Source organism: Exophiala bonariae (assembly GCF_035927105.1).
Source record: "Exophiala bonariae strain CCFEE 5792 chromosome Unknown scaffold_1, whole genome shotgun sequence".
Classification (NCBI taxonomy): Eukaryota; Fungi; Ascomycota; class Eurotiomycetes; order Chaetothyriales; family Herpotrichiellaceae; genus Exophiala; species Exophiala bonariae.
In genome coordinates this window covers 1,649,111-1,666,772 of record NW_027042476.1, presented here as the reverse complement: position 1 = coordinate 1,666,772, position 17,662 = coordinate 1,649,111, and the positions used below count along the sequence as shown (strand labels likewise).

Genomic DNA, 17,662 nt, shown 5'->3' with positions numbered 1-17,662 from the left:
GCCATCACGGCAAGCCCAAGGTTGCCAGCAGTCGTTCCCAATCAAACCAAATATTCCGGGGACATTGGCTGAAGGGATTCACAATTTAAAATTCCAACGACAGACCACGCCTGAAGGGACCACACTCTGAGTGCTCCGTATCTTGTAGACCTAGCGTCAACAGTTCTAAGCGACTTTGATATGTTTCAGTTTCAGACAGGCCTGGAACTGGAGGGAACCGATAGGTTATGGTACCTAGAATACTTGAAAACGCCCCTAGATTGTCCACGCCCATCATGAGTCTCAGAATCACCACCCCTCCCCTCTCCTCCGTATCCCATCTCATCCCACTCTCACGCCTGCCGACTTCGTCATCACCACATTCACACACGCTGACATCTCTCAGCTCGGCTCCTGGGCTTCACCTTCCAGGCCTGGGTTGACCCGACTGTCAGTTCACCGGATCACGCCGTCATGTTGGCATATTCGGTGCAAAGTGCGTGAGGCACTTGCACCTTGAACGTTCCACAATTCGATCACCACTCACCACACTTCTCCCAGGGCTCGGCTCTCTCTCGCTCCCTCCACGCTTGACCCTTTCCTGACCCAGCTCCTTGCTGCTTCAGCCCGACCTCTCATGAACCTGCCTCCTTTCCTTTATTTCCACCCTGGCCCGTGCAGAAAAATACACCCCTCCATCCCATTTCGGCTTCGCTTCGTCTGCGTGCAATGTGCGAACAACACAAGGCCAAAAAATAATAAACCACCGAGGGCTGTAGGGATTGCCGAGAACCTCGTACTTGGTGTTGCCCGTGCATGGAAATGCTCACTACTCAATCACCACATCACCATCCACCTGTGATCGACCCAAACAGTATTCAGCCTCAATCGAGCCTTCCTCTGACCGGTTTCCCTCCCTCAGTGGCTTTTCTTCCAATCCTATGTTATGATTCACATTCGATCTTGTTCTGCTGACACTGGCCAACAGTGAAACCTCCTTGATGTCCTGTACCAGAGAAAGACAATTGCCACAAGTTTCCCCCCCGATTAGTCTTTCCCACCACCCCCCTAGTCTCTCTATACCATCACCACCATTCCCCCGTGCTCGCTCCTCAAACAGCCACTCCCGTCCGCCGTTTTTGATTCTAGATCCCGCAACTAAGCACACCGAAAGACCTGGCAAAACCCTCTCTGGTCCAATCAGCACTTCTTTCTTCCCGTTTCCTCCTGGGAAATCGGCTACCGGCTGGGTCCATCATTCCCGCAAACTGGAGCTAACAAACATCCATGTCGCCGCTTCATCATGGAGGGCCATCGTCCGCTCTCTTTGGCTGGGCCCGCTTCAAATTTGCCATCCCTCAGCTGGGCGGAAGGTTGCGGACGGTGCCGACCCTGCCTCAATCTTCTCATCACATTGGTCATATCCCTCCTCCGTCTCATGTCAATCCAACTTTGCGAGCGGGGTCGATGCCTCAGCATGACACCACCCTCGACTCTCTGTCCGAATCATACTGGCCCACTGTGACCATGTGTGAGCTGGCAATCTATCCCCCGGTGGAATGGGTGATAGCGTCAACTTTTCTTTGCCTATAAAAGCGTGCTCAGTTGTCTTCCAGACCCTCTTTCCTTCTCCTTCCTTTCATATCACTTACCTTCAGAGTTTCCAAGAGTTTCTCATCTTCCAAGGTTTTCGTTGAACCCACTGCCTCGACGTGTTTGCACTACCTTGACTTGTTCTTGACCAATCTCACCTGGCCAACCCCATAACCTACTATCCTCTCCATCAACAGCACCGAAAATGACTTCCACTTCACGCCATCCCACCCACTATGCTTCTCACCATAAGTCTCCACCGGTCATCATGCCACAGAAGAGCCAGACCTACAGCTACCCAATTTCCAGAGCCATGTCACCTCCATCGGATTTGTCTGAAACAAGTTCGTATGGCGGAAGTCGCTCGTCTGGCGGTAGCTATTCGGTGAGCTCGGGGCGAAGTTATGCTCCCAGCCAACACAGCGACTATGACTCTTATAGCTCACACCACCACGGCGGCGTTGATGTTGTCGATATGTTAAGCCAGAGAATGAACGATGCCTTTGATCCCATCACAATGGATCGTGCGCTGGTCTCTCAGGCACAAACGTGAGTTACTGAAGCGAGACTGAAATGATGCCTCTGCTAATTTAGACAAGATCTGGGCAATTGAATGCCAAACAGCGCGAATTGCAGGAATTGCAAGCACTCGCGCAGAGAAGATTGAAAACTGCCAGAGTGAACTTCGCTGAAGGTATAGAAGCTACGCGAGAAACCAGACGAGATATTGAGTATATCGCAAAGAAAACCTCGTAAGTGGAAATATCGCTCCTGGGCGAACATCGGCGGTTCCAACAACGAGGTCGCTAACCGAAAAATACGCAGGTCGATGAAATCAAAGGCGGAGAAGAAACATCCTGAAGCATATGCAAAAGCCAGCCGAAGCCGCCATTGATTTCATGTATTCACGAATAACGATGGCACGAATTTCCTTGCTTCTACGAATGGGACGAATTTCCTACAGTCTTCAAAACATGTTTCACAATACTTCAGTTCCGAGGTGTTGAAAGGCCAGGGGCCGAACTGGCATCCCTTTGTCTTCTCAGCCTCATACTTCAAACGACGTCTAATCACAGCAAATCAGATCTCATCAACAACAATGATCATTCATTCGTCAGGAACTCAAAAATTAGCCTTGGCAGCCGGCCGCTGATGTCGTTGACGTGGCAGTTTGGTTTAGGTTCCGCTCCACCCCCCAAATTGGGCCAAGCGACTTGCTGCTTTTCGCCCCGCAACGTGGGAAATGCTGCATGACGCCAGCGTAGTTCGGTTCAAGATGCCCAGGAACCGTTGCCGATTGTACTGCAGCGATCGACTGTGCAGCAAGCGTTCAACCGACCGGTTTCCGAGTGCCACCAACCTTTGAAGCAGCACCTGCAGATACGCTTACCATTTTCATTGAATTGGTGTTACCCCTAGAATCACTTTGATTGGCCATTGACTCAATCTTGGTTGTTTGGGCGGCCATTCCTCCGTCACAAGACCTGTAATCTGCAGGTGATGAGGCATGGAAGCTGCAGATGGTGTGGAGATTTTGGTGTGGTTGGCTAAGCCAAATTTGGTCCTGTGCCCGGGATTTGATGGTTCTCGGGATGGCCACAGTTGTGACACTCGTGAGATTGGGTGACAGACTGGTTTTTGCGAGGGCTTGCGAAGAAATGAGCGTCCCCAAGCACAAGAGGCTGTCCGAGATTTGTGGCGGAACGCCATGTGGCCTGAGAATCCCAGATTCCTTAGCCAAAGGCGCAGGGGACCCGACGGAACTGTTTTTTTCCCGACGCTCCTCACGCCTTTCCCTTATGTATTCTTACCTATTTCCTTCAGGCCTCGGGCCTTTCCAGGCAGGATATTTTCACAATACAACACATTTTCAGCCCCTAGCCGGCACTTCTCGGCATGTGATGAAGGAGATTGCTAAGGGGCACTGGGGGCATTAAGGGCACTGTGATCACTTAACATCCCTTGGAACTCATGTGGCATAAGCTCTAGATGTAGGTGCCTAGGGGAGTTTGCCCCCCCAGGAGGCTAATGGAGACGCAAGCGATAAAGTAACCACGAGCCATAACGTAGAAGTCTCGAGGGCCCCGTACTCGAGTTAATTCTAGCATACTTAAGCATAGCATACTGTAATCATCTGCCAGATACTCTACATGACTCGGGAGAGCCAAAGAAGCATCCTCATGAGCGCGAGGCCTCCTCTTGGGCTTGCTCGTTCGTGGGCAGTTCCATCGCTTCTCTGACTACACTCCGACTCGGCGCATAATTTCCTCAGGTAGCCACTCTACATACAATATCCTCAATTGCCCCAAGTACGCAAGAGAGCCCTGGCATAGCAGACCCGGGACCGAGGGTCAATGAACCCTCATATCCCCCACTACTACCGCTGGTCCACCTTCACTCACTCGCCCTTTTAGTTATTCCGTACATACATACATACATACTCGGCACGTCCAGGTCCAGCCCTCAGCTCTCCTGGTCGTCAGCGCGCGCCGCGTGTGTATCCTAACCATATCTCCGACTTCCATTCCATTCCCGCTTACTCTTGTCTGGCTGCTTCCACATCCATCGCTCCCATGTATGTCTTCTTCACAGAGATGCAGAGACGGCGCAGCGCTTGGTCGGCGTGGATGTCCCACCTACCTGTAGTGAGGCATGTCGCACCGAGAAGCACGACTTTCTCCTTCGGCATGTTTGCAAATATCCCACTCCCCCTCCTGGGCTCTGCCTGGGTCGGAAACGTTAGGTCGATCGGTCAATGAATATGATGTTTTGAGCGCCATCAATGTCTGCGAGAATAGCATGTCCTCATCTGTGGGTGAGCGGATTTCTTGGACCGCATCCATCCATGCTATACCATACCATAGACATAATCGACGAGCCCATGACAAAAGGGGAACTTGCGATGCTTCACCTTATGCATATGTGATTGACTCATGTTCATGCCTTGATACGCTAGGCTAGGCTTGAGACCGTGCCCCACGATAGTGAGTTGGGCATTCGACGTCGAGATTCTTGAAGCCTCTGACTTAGGTGGAACTTGGGAATGTCGAACCTGAGAGACGGAGAGTCGAAAGTCAAGAGAGAAGACGGACGGCTCGGTCCGCCGCGGGTAAAAAAAACGTGTTTCAGGGGCCGGGTTCAGCCTATCTCAGGGCGTCCCTGTGTTTACCGAGATCTCGGGTTTGGGAGGCAGGGTGGTGCCCGTGGTTGCGGTGCCCATGGTTGAGTTCTGTTCCTCTATATAGATGAGCTCAGATTTGATGTTGATTCTCGTGGGAGGTGGATGCGGCGACGGTCTTTCTTGTGGCTAAGTCTTGAGAGGATATGAAATCCCTGGCTTCTTGGTGCTACTTAGCCTTGCATATCTCAGTGGTACTTTGGACAATGTATGCGACGTTCCAATTTCTGTAGCGTTCTTGGCTTAGATTCGGTCTGTAGGACGATGACCTCTGTAGGACGATTACCTCTAGGTGAATCTGTTTTTATGCTTTTGTGTCGGAGTTTGCGGTGGTAGACCTATCCAGATCTATTGTCCGATGGATGGTCATGCGCAACATTCCTGGTTCGCATCACGCTTAGCACGTATCTGAGAAATGTGGGAAGGAAACGTCTGTGAAATCTAAATCGACTGTTAATCCATTCATTGAGGTTCTGTTGGTGTTAGAGGCGAAGAGGCCGGTGTGTTTCATGGAGAGGAAAGGAACTGGAGTTTGCGCTGTCGTTGTTATGTTCCACGAAAATGCAAGATAGTCAGCCCAGTTGAGTGACTATCGTTCCTGGCGGCCTCGTTGTCATCTTGGAGACGAAGCAGCTGGGCCAGCTGTTAGATAGTGTCTCGACTGGGTTTACACCACGGGTTAGCGGTCGCAGCCAAAGCGGCTCGGTAAGGGTTCCAATTAGCGGCTTGATTGTCAACTACCCTGACCAACGATCGTAGTGGGTCGATCTGTAGAAGTCTGTAGTTTCTCAATCATGCGTAACAGGATCTTGTTGATAGCCTGCTAATGCAAGACTTATATGGCATAGAAAAGTAGTTAGTGACAGCATGTAGCACAGTTGCTTGAAAGGCTCTTGGCCACAACATCGCATCGCAATGACATAGCTGGGGTTTTCCTTCTTTCCGTCTTTCTCTTGCTTTTGATGCAGAATGCACCCGTTAGATTGAGTGAGTACCTGCCGACATCAAATCAACGCCCATGGAACGGTCTTACGCGTGTGATGCCGCTGACTTGAGGATGACAAGGTCACCAAAGCTAAAGGACGCTGTCGTCGAAGGTACCACCTACCTTGGGACAGATCATGACTGGAAGTTGAAGGCAGTGCTTCAGAATTGTAAACGTATGTGCAGGAGAATCATATGGACCGGGTACCCAGTCCGACCTTGATGGAAAACTGGTGTTGCTGGAAACTGACTCCCCGGGTCTTCCTCTTGACCTATCTGATGATCGCAACGCTGGGGACCAAGGTATCCGGTCAATTCTCGTTACCCAAACCAACAACATGATTGACAGCCTAGTTTACCACGTATATGACACGCTAGGTGTACACCGTCCAACACGTTGAATGCTTACCTACTTTGGCAGAGAAGGAGCAGAGAAGGATTCTTTTAGCAGTATTCCATGTCATCAGCTTTACAGTCTTGGCAATCCTTCCTCCTTGGGTACGCTTAATGTCCTCTTGCTCGACCGTAAATTTTTGTCCGGAAGAACTTGAACTGCGGAGTAACAATAATTTTTTTAGGAAGAAGAAACAAAAATCAAGTTGAACAGCTGCCACATTGTCCTACACATAGGTTGCCTGTCGTTAGCATGGCGATAGATACTTCGCCTGTTGGATTACTCTCGAATTTGACATCTGCACTCAACTTAGCGAGATCAGCCATTCCCTCCGACTCATCTACCAGCAGTGATGGTATCTCATTACTCGATGTGAAAAACGATCTCCTCCTCTCGTACCTGCAGAATCTTGCCTTTCTCGTCATTATACGCCTGCGCCATGATCCGAGCGACGATAGAGTTCGGAACGAGGTGATCAAGAAACTGGTAGAGGTCCGAGTTTACTTGGAAAGAGGCGTGCGACCGTTAGAAGGCAAACTCAAATATCAGATCGACAAAGTCGTCCGTGCTGCCGACGAGGCAGCCCGAAGGCAGGCCACTCAGCAGTCTTCCACTACCTCCGGCGCTACGAAACCATCAGCAGGCAGAGCAAATCGTGGCTCTGACTCTGAAGAGTCGGAAGACGAAGTGTCCGCGGTTGTTGAGGCAGATCAGCCAGTCCATGAGCCATCTGTCGGGCCTAGAGCCGCAGCGCTCCTGCGCAATGCATCTCTACCGTTGACCACAACCCAATCGGCTCTCAAGACTCGCTCTGGCGAACCAGCAGCGACGGGCGCATACAGGCCGCCGCGCATAAATCCTACCACCATGCCTGAGCCGGCAAGTGTCCGAGACCGTGACGAGAAGCCTAGCCGCAAACGCAGATCGCAACTACTTGACGAATACATTGACGAAGAGGTTTCTTCCGCACCACAGGCGCAGCCATCAATCGGCTCCGGTGGTACGATTCTACAGCAAGGGCGTGGGGCCATGTCAACACGTGACAGGGAAAAGGAGCGGGAGAGGACAGCATACGAAGAACGAAACTTCACGCGACTCCCCGCTTTGAGTAAAGCAGAGCGGAAGAAAGAGAAGGCCAAGTCGCAGCGAGACTCTCGAGAGGTGTTTGGTGGGGAAGATTGGACTGGATTGGGTGGGCTTGGTGATCGGATCAACAGGACCGTTGCGTCTGGGAGAGGTAGGAGTGAAGGATTGTTTGATCGTAGAGACAAGCGGAAACGTGACACGATTGATGGGCCACGAGGGGATGGTACGATCAATGGTGGTGGCATTGGTGAGACTTTCGAGAAGCGCAGAAAAGTCTTGCAACAGAGGGCAGAGAAGAAGATGAGGCGAAAAGGTTGAAGCTCGCATAAAAGAGTGTTGTTCTCCCAAAATTAGCCTGTGCACTCACCGCACTGCTGTGAATATGACCCTTTTCATCTCAATGAATATCTTGATTCGAAGCCCATCTAATCTGTTTCATGCCCATAATATCTGGACTCTCGTAGATCCTCGCACGGTTAGTGCATCAGACATATGATGGTGATAGGTTGTGTAGGGCTTTCTAATTCTCACTCTTATCGTAGCACACAGAGGTTCACATTTGAAGCAAAGGCAAGCTTTCGCTGGTCGTGACTGAAGGCTGAGTTCAATCCTTCACCAATGTGCTACGTACCTTGCTCATGCTCTAGAAGAAGGATGGATGCCGGCGGTCGGGAGCCACGGACCGCCCCGAGCTTTTTGCCAAGCTGGTGAGGCTGAACCCCCAGTGTTTCGACCGGCCTGGATTGATCTTGTCAAGCAAAGTCGTCGGCGATAGCCTGACCAGACTATTTGATAACCCCTGGCGGTTTGCCTAGCCAAGTGTCAGGGCGGTGTCCTTTCGATGCATCAAATACGAACGGGAGGCTGTGGCTAAGACCACGGAGCCAAACAGAGTGCGAGAGCCACCGCATGAAGTTCTCACCAACACAATCGGGTTGCCTGACGGGGCTGACCTTTGGTACATCGAGGTTTGTGATAGTGGCTGCCTACTCGTATCTTCCTGACTGTCACGATGTATAAGAAGGATCTAACAAGGACAGGGTGAATGCATGCTCGGCTCTATCGAAAAAAAAGGGGAAGTGCTCAAGAGACTTTACTTCAGTACCACCAGAGGCCGCAGTCGCCCTTGCCATCCTTTGAATCTCTGCGTGACTTTCCCCCACTTAGAATCCGATAGCCGTACACTACGGAATCCGTTCAGAGGCCATGGGAGACACCGAGAATTCAGCTCTTAGACAGCTTTCCTTCTTGCTCGACGGACGGGCTTCTAGGCCTCGTGGGAGCAACGACCGCTGGCGCTCCATGCCCTTCGGTCAGAAAACTGGGTATGGTGTCCACGAGCAGTCGGCCATGTGATTATTCTGACCGCTTATGTAGCCGATCCGTCATCTGTCCCGATTCTCACGAGACTCTGAGAGACGATGTCAGTGTTGATGGAAGTCCTCGAAGCATTCCGACTTTCGAAGATGCTGATGAAGAGATCATACGGCCCTCTCTGGCGTCCCGCCCAGGTCCGCATAGACCTCAGCCATTCAAATCCTTTTTCAAGGATTATGTGTCGGGCCCCGGCACCGTACGATCTAAACGCCCTCTATTTCCTGGAGTTACGGAGAACACTACGACATCGAGTACTCGCGACAAACCAAGTGAGCTCGACGAGCTCTTCCGTAGTCTGTTCACAGAACACGCAGCTGTTCTGGGAAGCATTATAGACGATAAAACCAAGCAGAAAGAGAAGAAGATCCAAAGTCGCTGGTCATCCCTGCACTTCGCAGCACAGAAAGGAAGTTCCACACTGTGCCGTGCGTTGCTTGACAGCGGAGCGGATGTGAACTGTCGCGAGGATGACGAGTGGACTCCGCTGATAATCGCGGCTCAAAATGGGCATGAAGAAGCGTGCCGTACACTGATCGAACGCAAGGCAGACATCAACGCTTTGGCAGAGGACGGACGCAGTGCCCTTTTCCAGGCCTGCCAGAACGGCCATCTAGAGGTCGTCAAGCTCCTGATCGCGGAAGGTGCCGACATTGAGTCTACAACAAGGGATGAATTCACTCCCCTCGTCGTAGCGGCGGCCAGCTACTCCCTCAAAGACAATCAGGGCTGCATGGAGATTGTGAGGGCTCTCGTGGCGGCTGGCGCCAAAGTCAATAACATCGGGTCCGGAAAACATAGCCCGTTGGCCTTGGCGTGCCTCAATGAGAAGCCGGAACTGGTCCACTGTTTGCTCGAAAACGGCGCGGACCCCAACACGGACGGGTTGGCGGGCAAGACCTGCCTCGCGGTTGCCAGCCACGAGGCCTCTCCCGAGATTGTGAAAGCGCTGCTCAAACACGGGGCCAAGGTCAATGCCACGGAAGAGACCAACTGGACGCCGCTCCATCTTGCCGCCCAGTTCGACAAGCCCAACACGCTGGAGGTGGTCGAGATCCTGGTCGCTGCCCGGGCCGATCTCAACGCCCAAGTCGACAGGGGCGCCACTGCACTGTTCCTTTCCGTCCAGTCGAAGCGGACGGATGTTGCTGAGTTCCTGATCAGAGCGGGCGCCGACCCCAACCTCTGCACTTACACCGGCATGACACCGCTCTTCCGAGCCGTTGCTGATTCGAACTTGAGGCTCGTCAATATGCTGCTCGAGCATGGAGCCCGGACGAATATTGTCGACGCTAGAGGCATGAATATCGTCCACTATGCAGCCCTACAGGATAATCCCGCACTCTTGAGGAGAGTCCTAGACACCGAGGCAGAGAGAGAACTGCAGAGCACTGATGATCACAAAGTCAGGCCAATACACTTAGCTTGTCAAAACGATAATGAAGAGATTGCTATGGTCTTTCTGGAGTACGGGGTCAAGCCGAATTGAGAGGAGTAATTTTTTCGTCACCCGAATGCTCAAGTCAGGAGCATGTATGTTGTAATTTTATTGAGTCTTTCATATACGCGTCCTGCTACTCATTAAAATGCCGCCCTTGAATACAAGAGATAGGTTCTACAGCTATGTGATTAGATCAACTGCTCAGCAATTCCATCAGCTCTTTATTCATCTTCTTTTTAGCTCTCTCTAGTGGTGTCTCCTTGTTGGTGCCGCCTGCAAGACTCCTATCTGCACCCCTGGACAGTAACAGACGGACAACGTCCACATAGCAGCCTCCCGCAGCACCATAGAGGGCGGTCCGGCCTTCGCGGTCTGTGGCGTCCTTGTGTGCTTTCCTCGACAGAAGCACACCTACAGCATCTGCCTGGCCAGCCCACGCGGCCCAGTGCAAGGGCGTCCGCCCTTGCTTGTCCTTGGCATCGATCGCCGCTCCCTGCGCCAGCAGAAACGTTATCATAGAGCAGTCACCGTGATGGGCAAAGATGTGGAGCGGCATCTGTCCACGGTCGCCGCGGACGTTGAGATCGACGCTGAGTGTGACCAGTTTTCGGAATATATTGGAATATCTCCTCTCGGCGGTCTCGATTACCACGGCCGACGCGTGTTCCCTGGGGATATTGAAGCTCTGCTGCACGCTATACGCAAGCATTTCGAACATGGTGTCGAATTCTGCGGTCGCGTGCACCTCAAGCTGCGTGCGTTGAGATTTGAGCGGCGAGATTAGCAATCGCGATTGTTCCCTGCGAGGGGTGAAAAAAAGTTAGCAAAAGCTTTCCCTTGTGTTGCACGGTTGTAGGGCGGAGCTTATCACGCACTCAATCTCTGTCAGCCGTGTGCACAGAGCAATATTGCCTCCCCATGCTGCCAGGTTGCTTGGGAGGAGGCCGGACTTGTTCCGCCGAACCGCCATGGGCAGCATCTCTTTCGTGAACGGCCATCTTAGACGCTCAAGCTGGAGGCGCACAGCTTCCTCGCCGCCATCCTGAGCTTCAAGATACGTAAGTGCGTGGTACGCTGTGCCTCCCCGAGGATCCTCTTGGAAGCTCTGGCAAAGCCGAGAGTGGGCTGTCATGATTAGGTGTGGACAGTACAAGTATACGACTGCCATAATGAGCGCGATTTCCTTGGGACTGAAGACTGTCTGTGCATTTGCCAGCAATGGCAAGTGTTTAGTCACAAAGTGGGTGGTAACTAAAGCAGCATTTTCGGCGCCAGTGGTCAACAAGACTTGCCAAAAGCTCTCGCTTCGTCGCAGGCCGTTATGCGAAGTGTCTGACTTGATCGCAACAGCGAGAAGCTGGAGGGCAGACGGTCGATACCGGCCGTCTTCAAGTGGATCTAGGCATTCACTGACGACATGAAGGAGCAAATCCAAGAAAGGCCCAGGCTCGGGCGACACCTGGGGCCTGATTAAGTTAATCCGCTCTGGTATCGATGTTGGTTGATCTGCTGGTGGGACGAAGCCTGCCAGAATGCAATGCAGCACAGCGCCAACACCCCAAATATCAGATTTTGCGGACCATTTCGTGATTCGACAGCCCATGAGTTTCTGTTCTTCGACAATTTCCTGGAAAGTGGTCAATCTTGCATCTTATATCTGGCTGGCACGTTTGTCGAGCTTACCGGAGCCCAGAAGTCTCTGGTTCCAACTCGTTGTGTGGAAGGGGATTTGCCGCCCTTCTCAAGTTTGAACGATGTTCCAAAGTCTCCGAGCTTCGTCACAAATTCTCCACTGTAGGCTTCGCTTGGGCCAAACAGGTCTTGTTGCTGACATGCGGCCAGGAGAACTAGCAATGATGATGTTAACAAATGGGGAACAGGAATGAAGAGTAGATGGGTGGTCAACGGCCAAACGCGTACCGTTTCCTGGCTTGATGTCGCGATGTAGAATAGGATGCCATTCGGGTTCAAATTCAGTGTACTCATGCACAAGGCAATCCTTCCGAGACGCCTTCAGCCCGGAGTGGCATCTCGCTAGGGCAGATGCGAGACCCTCGAGGATTTGCCAGGCGAAGTCTGTCCCACAGGGTCTAAAGCTGTCAGGACATTTTATCGACACTAGTTTAATTGCTGGCCTTACTCTTTGATCTCGCGTAGCAAGGCACTAAGATCGCCGAACTGGCAGTGTTCGGTGTAAATCAGCATTTTGGTATCGTTCAACTCGTGATGAACATAGTCTAGGATGTGGGGATGATCCAGAGTCATGTAGCATCGGAGCTCTAAGTCAGTGTCCTTGATGTGTTTGTCACGAACCGCTTGCAGGGTTTTGTGAGCGAACCGGATGACCTTTCTGGCATAATTCTGTGCGGTCATGATCAGTCTGGCGAAGTCGAGACCAACGAAAATCGAATAGACTTACTCGGCGGCACACCAGGCATCTGACTTTGTACACATCCCCGTAGGTCCCCCTACCCAGCATATCTTCGGAAAGGTATTCAGACGTGAACTTGTGTGGATGGCACTCGCTACGATCTTTGCGAAAGAATACCACAGCCTTGGACATGTCCTCGAGGCTGTCCAAGGAGGATTGCACCGAGATGTTCAAGCTATCCGATCCTGTCCGCCCATCGCTAGTTGACGACGATCCTACCATGTCGATGGTGTGGTTTCACAGCTTTTGCTCTGTGCAGTGTCTTTGTCGGACGGATTCTCAGACGATAGGGAGCTCGTTTTGCCTAGACATCTAGCACGTGATTGTTGGTCGGATACCGTTCAGGCCAGATGCTACCTTCGCCCCGAGTCCTCCGCACTGCCCTGGACGTTTCCTGGAACGGCCTGGCCTGACTGAGGAAATCAGCGGCGTTTTGGACGGGTGTCAATTGCCATTGGACTGACTGCCTCTTCTCTGGGCTGAATCTTCATGTGACATCTCTTGTTGTTGCATAGTGGGCGTACACAGCCACGTTCAGGGCGCGTAAAGGCTGACCTGCTGGCTGTCTCGTCACCTCGAGGCTATCCCAAAGTTTGTGCCCAATTTCTCGTGTTCCTCTGGAGGAGATACTAGCGGAAACACCCAAGCTCCACTAGTACATGGTTGCAGCTATGCGTGGCTGCCGACTTCCTACGCGTTGTTAGCTCGCATGTTCTCGTGTTCACTGCCTCCAGCCCCGGCAAGGCTAACTGGTGTACATTTGATCTTTCCATAAACTTATCGTCATAGATCCCCTTCCTCATCGTCTTGTCGCTACAGTTGGAGGCTTTTGACACGGAATAGAACGAAATGGCAGACATGGCTCTGGCTGCCGTCTCTTTGACGTTTCAGCTGTTTGCCGGATGTGTCAAAGGTAGGCGGACTACTTTGCACTCGAAAGTGACAGGACTGGACACCGTAAGGCTGACAAGGTATTCAGGTTACCAACTTCTCTCTGAGGCCGCTAATTTGCCTGGTGAATATCAGTATATCCGCTTGCGGCTTGAAATCGAGCAAGCGCGGCTCCTCGATTGGGGGTTTTTTGTCGAAGTATCTGAAGATGAAGGAAGCTTGTCCATTGGAAGGGCGTCCGAAAAGGTGCTTCTGGAGGTTCTGAAGCAGCAGTACGACCTCCTTCTCAAGTTTGGCCGGTACGACGAGCAGCTAGCAGCCGTTTCAAAGCCAAGTTTGGTGGAGCTAGAGGAGCAAGTGGAACATGTCTCCGAAGAGGCCAAGGACCATGATCCCTCGCGCCAGAAGCACTTTTCACATTCCCACTTCCTTATGCGAAGAGCTCTGTCCTACATTGATGATACGAGGAAGTTTCCCAGGCGCTTGCGCTGGGTCATTTGCGACAAGGATAAACTTGACAGGCTTTTGTGCAAGCTAGCGTTCCTGAATGACTTTTTGATGGAGCTGCTGGATAGGAGGCAGCTGGGAAGATTGCTCGATCTGCAGACCCGGACAAACTATGGGATAATGCAGCTAAGCTCCAGCATGGGTCAGCTTTTCAGCTTATTCCAAGCAGAGACTCTCCAGGACCCTCCATCGCCGCTAGGAGCTGAAGACTCATCGAATCATCTCATTACTGCGTCTCAGACTCGAAGTTCTCCTGATACTCGTGACGGTGCAGGAGTGGTGTCTTTGAGAAGCACTTTTGCATCCCTGGCCAGGACAAAGGCCTTTAACCTTGCCGTCGAGAATGGGCAGCTCACAGAATCATTTGCCAAAGGCTTGGGCTTGAGGGATATCGCAAGCGATATCGCTTCGGCCGAGCTCAGCCAGGGTCATTTTGAACTTCACGATCCCGGCTTGTCAGCAGACTGTGGGTTTGAGGATCCCAGAACTGAGGCGACTTTCTACCGCGGTGGCGTACGTACAGAGCCAAAACATGTTTGGATAGAATGGAGGCTGCAAAGTCGACAGCAGCCTTCCACAACAACCTCAAATGGATATTATAGGCACAGCATGCCCGGCCCACCAAAGGGTGGGCTGGAAATGACCACCCACAATCGCATGACAGCCCTTGTAGCCATGCTTCGCCAGAGCAAAAGCTCTGAGCTCTTTCGTGCCGCCAGTTGTCTTGGCTTTTTCTACGACCGGACTGTCGTGAAATCATCGGATGCGAGCCCGCGGCGGTGCGGCATCGTGTTCGAGAAACCGAGAAACTGTAATCCCAGCTTGCCACCTGTCTCCCTCCTGGAATTTTTACGTCGGAATCAACGCGGCGATAGAACATTGTGCACACCGAGTCTCACGCAGCGCGTGAGACTGGCTGTCGCGGTAGCTGAACACATCGAACGTTTGCATGCCGTCAACTGGCTACACAAAGCGCTCCGAAGCTACAATATCCTTTTCTTCGCGACGGATGAGAAAGTTCGGGCTGATGTGGACCATCCCTGGGATCAATGCTATCATGTTTTCGACTTGGACAAACCTTTTCTGTCCGGGTTCGATCTGGCTCGGCCATTAGACCAGCATGAGCTGTCAGCAGCAGGGCCGGAAAATCCTGCTCATGATATATATCGTCACCCCGAGATTCAGGCCGCCTCAGCAAGCGCGTGCATCGGCATGTTCAGGAAGAGTTATGATTATTATAGTTTGGGGATCGTACTGCTGGAGATTATTTACTGGAAGCCCATCGATGCGCTCCTGGAGCTGAGGCTGGAGTCGTGTCAGCTGAAAGACACCTATCCCGTCCGGAGCCTGTTGCTTCAGCAGCGACAAATTCTGAACAATGTCTTGACCAACGCAGGTCAACTCATGTATGACGCCGTCAAGACTTGTTTAATTGGGCGCCAGGCCTTTGGACTAAATGAGATGGATGATGAAAGCGATCCTGTCATAGCCGCACGGCTCCAGACCGAGTTCTATCATCAGGTTGTCGCAAAGCTCAAAGAAATACGGGTTTAGTGGGTAGAGAGCTATCCTGTTCCTGCGAAGCGAGACGCAATGCTGGAGACTGAATGGGGCGAATTAGAGAACCAAGGTTCCTGTTGGTGTACAGCGTCATGTAGCGCATGAAAAAGACTCTCTCTTTAGATACTCTCCAAGTCATTCACTAGGTCAATGAATACAAAGTTTACTTTAGTCTTTATACCTCCACAATTACGATCCTTCCTGTCCTAAATCAATAAGCAGGAAGTCGTGAGAAGTGGTTAATCGGACTTGTGTAGGTTTAAGTTTTTCTCCCTGAAGACTACACAAGGGCCAACTTTATATTAGACCCTCAAACCCAAACGGGGTGAGTCGCGAGGAGATTTCCGAAACCTTGGCACGCATGACCTCACCTTGCATGGACCAGGCTTCAATCTAGGCCACACTTCAACAAACCGTCTCACTGATTACGATGTCGGCACCACAGATACCCAATCTGAATTCTCTGCGAAGAGGTGGCCTGCGAGGAAGAGGTCGCGGATTGGCAGATCGTGCTGCTGGAGGCGCAGGTCGTAAACAAATCGATCATGACCAAGTGGTGCGAAACACGGATAACGATGCCGCAACTTCTCGATTGAGTGCCATTGAGGCTGGATATCTCCAAGATCCCTTCGCCAGACTCCTCACAACGGGAGATGGCGTCCAGAGAAGATTGCCCTTGATGAATCGAGGTAAGGAACTTCCTGGGGAATGGTGATGCGGTGAATTCATCTGACGTTGTCAGGGACTTATGTGAGAACGACGGGCATTGACAGAATTGTCGACACTTTCCTATCGTCGAAACCACCGGGACGCAAACAAATCATTTCTCTCGGAGCTGGCAGCGATACCAGGTATTTCCGGTTGAAGCAGAGGAATCAGAGTCTTGATCTGGCCTACCATGAAATTGATTTTGCGGCAAACACACAACGCAAGATCGCCCAATTACGGGGTCCACTCTTTTCTCAGGAAGGCAAGGCATTATGTGACTTGGATTTTCATGCTGCTGATGTCCAAGTATCTCAGGAGCAAACGGCATTATCCTCGCCGGATTACTCCATCCATGCGCAAGATCTTCGTGGTTTGCGAAAGGAAGGAATAAAACTCACAGGAATCGACACAGCACTATCGACGCTCATCATCTCCGAATGCTGTCTCATCTATCTGCCTCCAGAAGATGCGGACAATGCTCTGGAGTACTTCAATCAAACCTTTCCACCAAGCACGTCTTTGGCCATTGTAATCTACGAACCCATCCGGCCCTTTGACCCATTCGGGAAGACGATGGTGAGGAATCTTTTGGAAAGGGGAATTCAACTGCAGACCCTCGAGAAATACTCGGGACTGGAGGAGCAACGACAACGACTGAGAGATCACGGCTTCATCGCAACCTCAGAGGAGCCAATAGCTGGAGCAGAAGCAGCCGACATTGACACGATCTGGCACAAGTGGATTCACAGTGAGGAAAAGGAGAGGATTGAGGGGTTGGAATGGATGGATGAAGTGGAGGAGTTCGTCCTATTAGCGAAGCATTATTGTATCTGCTGGGGTTGGCGGGGATTTGAGAACGATTTGGTATGGAGCCCGTTGTTGCAAACCCTCCAAACTGGTGGATGATTAGCGTGTAGATGGCTGGGTGGGACATTTGATCTTCAGGGTTTTTCGTGAGAAAAGGGAGCATGTTCCAGAATCCTGACCAGATATGTCACGTGATAGAATGTTATTGCCAAGAAATGCAATCAAAGAGCAAAATCTCCCGTTGGTGAGAGATGCTTCCACCCAACTTGAAGATGTCAATCAATTCCATTTCGCGTGGTTCCTGCCAAACATGCCAGATTTGCGGCATCATGTCAACAGTCGGCAGATCATCCATACAGATCTTTCCCAAGAATATACGATTATAGATATCATCTTCGTCGACTTTTGCTTCAACTGTCCGCCTACGGCCAAAGAGGTCGCGTGATAATCAGAAAGCTGTGACATTTTGACAAGTCTAGTACTACTCGTACTGCATGTGATTGTGCTCTGGCAAAATCACTCTCACGGAGTCTCGGCATGGCTTGGGCTCTAGTCTAGTTCAAAGGCGTTACCCCAACAAGATGAGCTAAACATGCGGCCAGATATCCTTCAGAGACCTGGGGCCGATGAAACCTTGGCTGGCTTCAGCACCCAAGGCCCGTGTCTCCATCCAAGGTATCACCCTCAAACGTGGTTCATGGTTATATGGCATCTGTTCAGTATACTCGT

At 51.6% G+C, this 17,662-nt stretch overlaps 6 protein-coding genes across 6 annotated transcripts; 5 read left to right on the top strand and 1 right to left on the bottom strand.

Moving 5' to 3' along the window:
- Positions 1-1,840: 1,840 nt before the first annotated feature.
- LTR84_000595 (uncharacterized protein) lies at positions 1,841-2,467 on the top strand (the record flags this gene model as incomplete). Its single annotated transcript, XM_064844225.1, has 3 exons — positions 1,841-2,121; positions 2,172-2,324; positions 2,398-2,467. The coding sequence occupies 3 exons, from the start codon at positions 1,841-1,843 to the stop codon at positions 2,465-2,467; spliced, it is 504 nt and encodes a 167-aa protein (XP_064712085.1).
- A 3,913-nt stretch (positions 2,468-6,380) lies between these two features.
- On the top strand, positions 6,381-7,532 carry LTR84_000594 (uncharacterized protein; the record flags this gene model as incomplete). Its single annotated transcript, XM_064844224.1, has 1 exon — positions 6,381-7,532. One exon carries the CDS (start codon positions 6,381-6,383, stop codon positions 7,530-7,532), a length of 1,152 nt encoding a protein of 383 aa, XP_064712084.1.
- An 888-nt stretch (positions 7,533-8,420) lies between these two features.
- Positions 8,421-10,077, top strand: LTR84_000593 (uncharacterized protein; the record flags this gene model as incomplete). The annotated part of the gene is made up of 2 exons (XM_064844223.1): positions 8,421-8,539; positions 8,592-10,077. 2 exons carry the CDS (start codon positions 8,421-8,423, stop codon positions 10,075-10,077), a joined length of 1,605 nt encoding a protein of 534 aa, XP_064712083.1.
- Positions 10,078-10,222: 145 nt separating this feature from the next.
- On the bottom strand, positions 10,223-12,682 carry LTR84_000592 (uncharacterized protein; the record flags this gene model as incomplete). Its single annotated transcript, XM_064844222.1, has 6 exons — positions 10,223-10,829; positions 10,905-11,656; positions 11,713-11,876; positions 11,950-12,119; positions 12,170-12,390; positions 12,449-12,682. The coding sequence occupies 6 exons, from the start codon at positions 12,680-12,682 to the stop codon at positions 10,223-10,225; spliced, it is 2,148 nt and encodes a 715-aa protein (XP_064712082.1).
- Positions 12,683-13,318: 636 nt separating this feature from the next.
- On the top strand, positions 13,319-15,412 carry LTR84_000591 (uncharacterized protein; the record flags this gene model as incomplete). Its single annotated transcript, XM_064844221.1, has 2 exons — positions 13,319-13,373; positions 13,440-15,412. 2 exons carry the CDS (start codon positions 13,319-13,321, stop codon positions 15,410-15,412), a joined length of 2,028 nt encoding a protein of 675 aa, XP_064712081.1.
- A 436-nt stretch (positions 15,413-15,848) lies between these two features.
- LTR84_000590 (uncharacterized protein) lies at positions 15,849-17,032 on the top strand (the record flags this gene model as incomplete). Its single annotated transcript, XM_064844220.1, has 2 exons — positions 15,849-16,107; positions 16,161-17,032. The coding sequence occupies 2 exons, from the start codon at positions 15,849-15,851 to the stop codon at positions 17,030-17,032; spliced, it is 1,131 nt and encodes a 376-aa protein (XP_064712080.1).
- Positions 17,033-17,662: the final 630 nt, after the last annotated feature.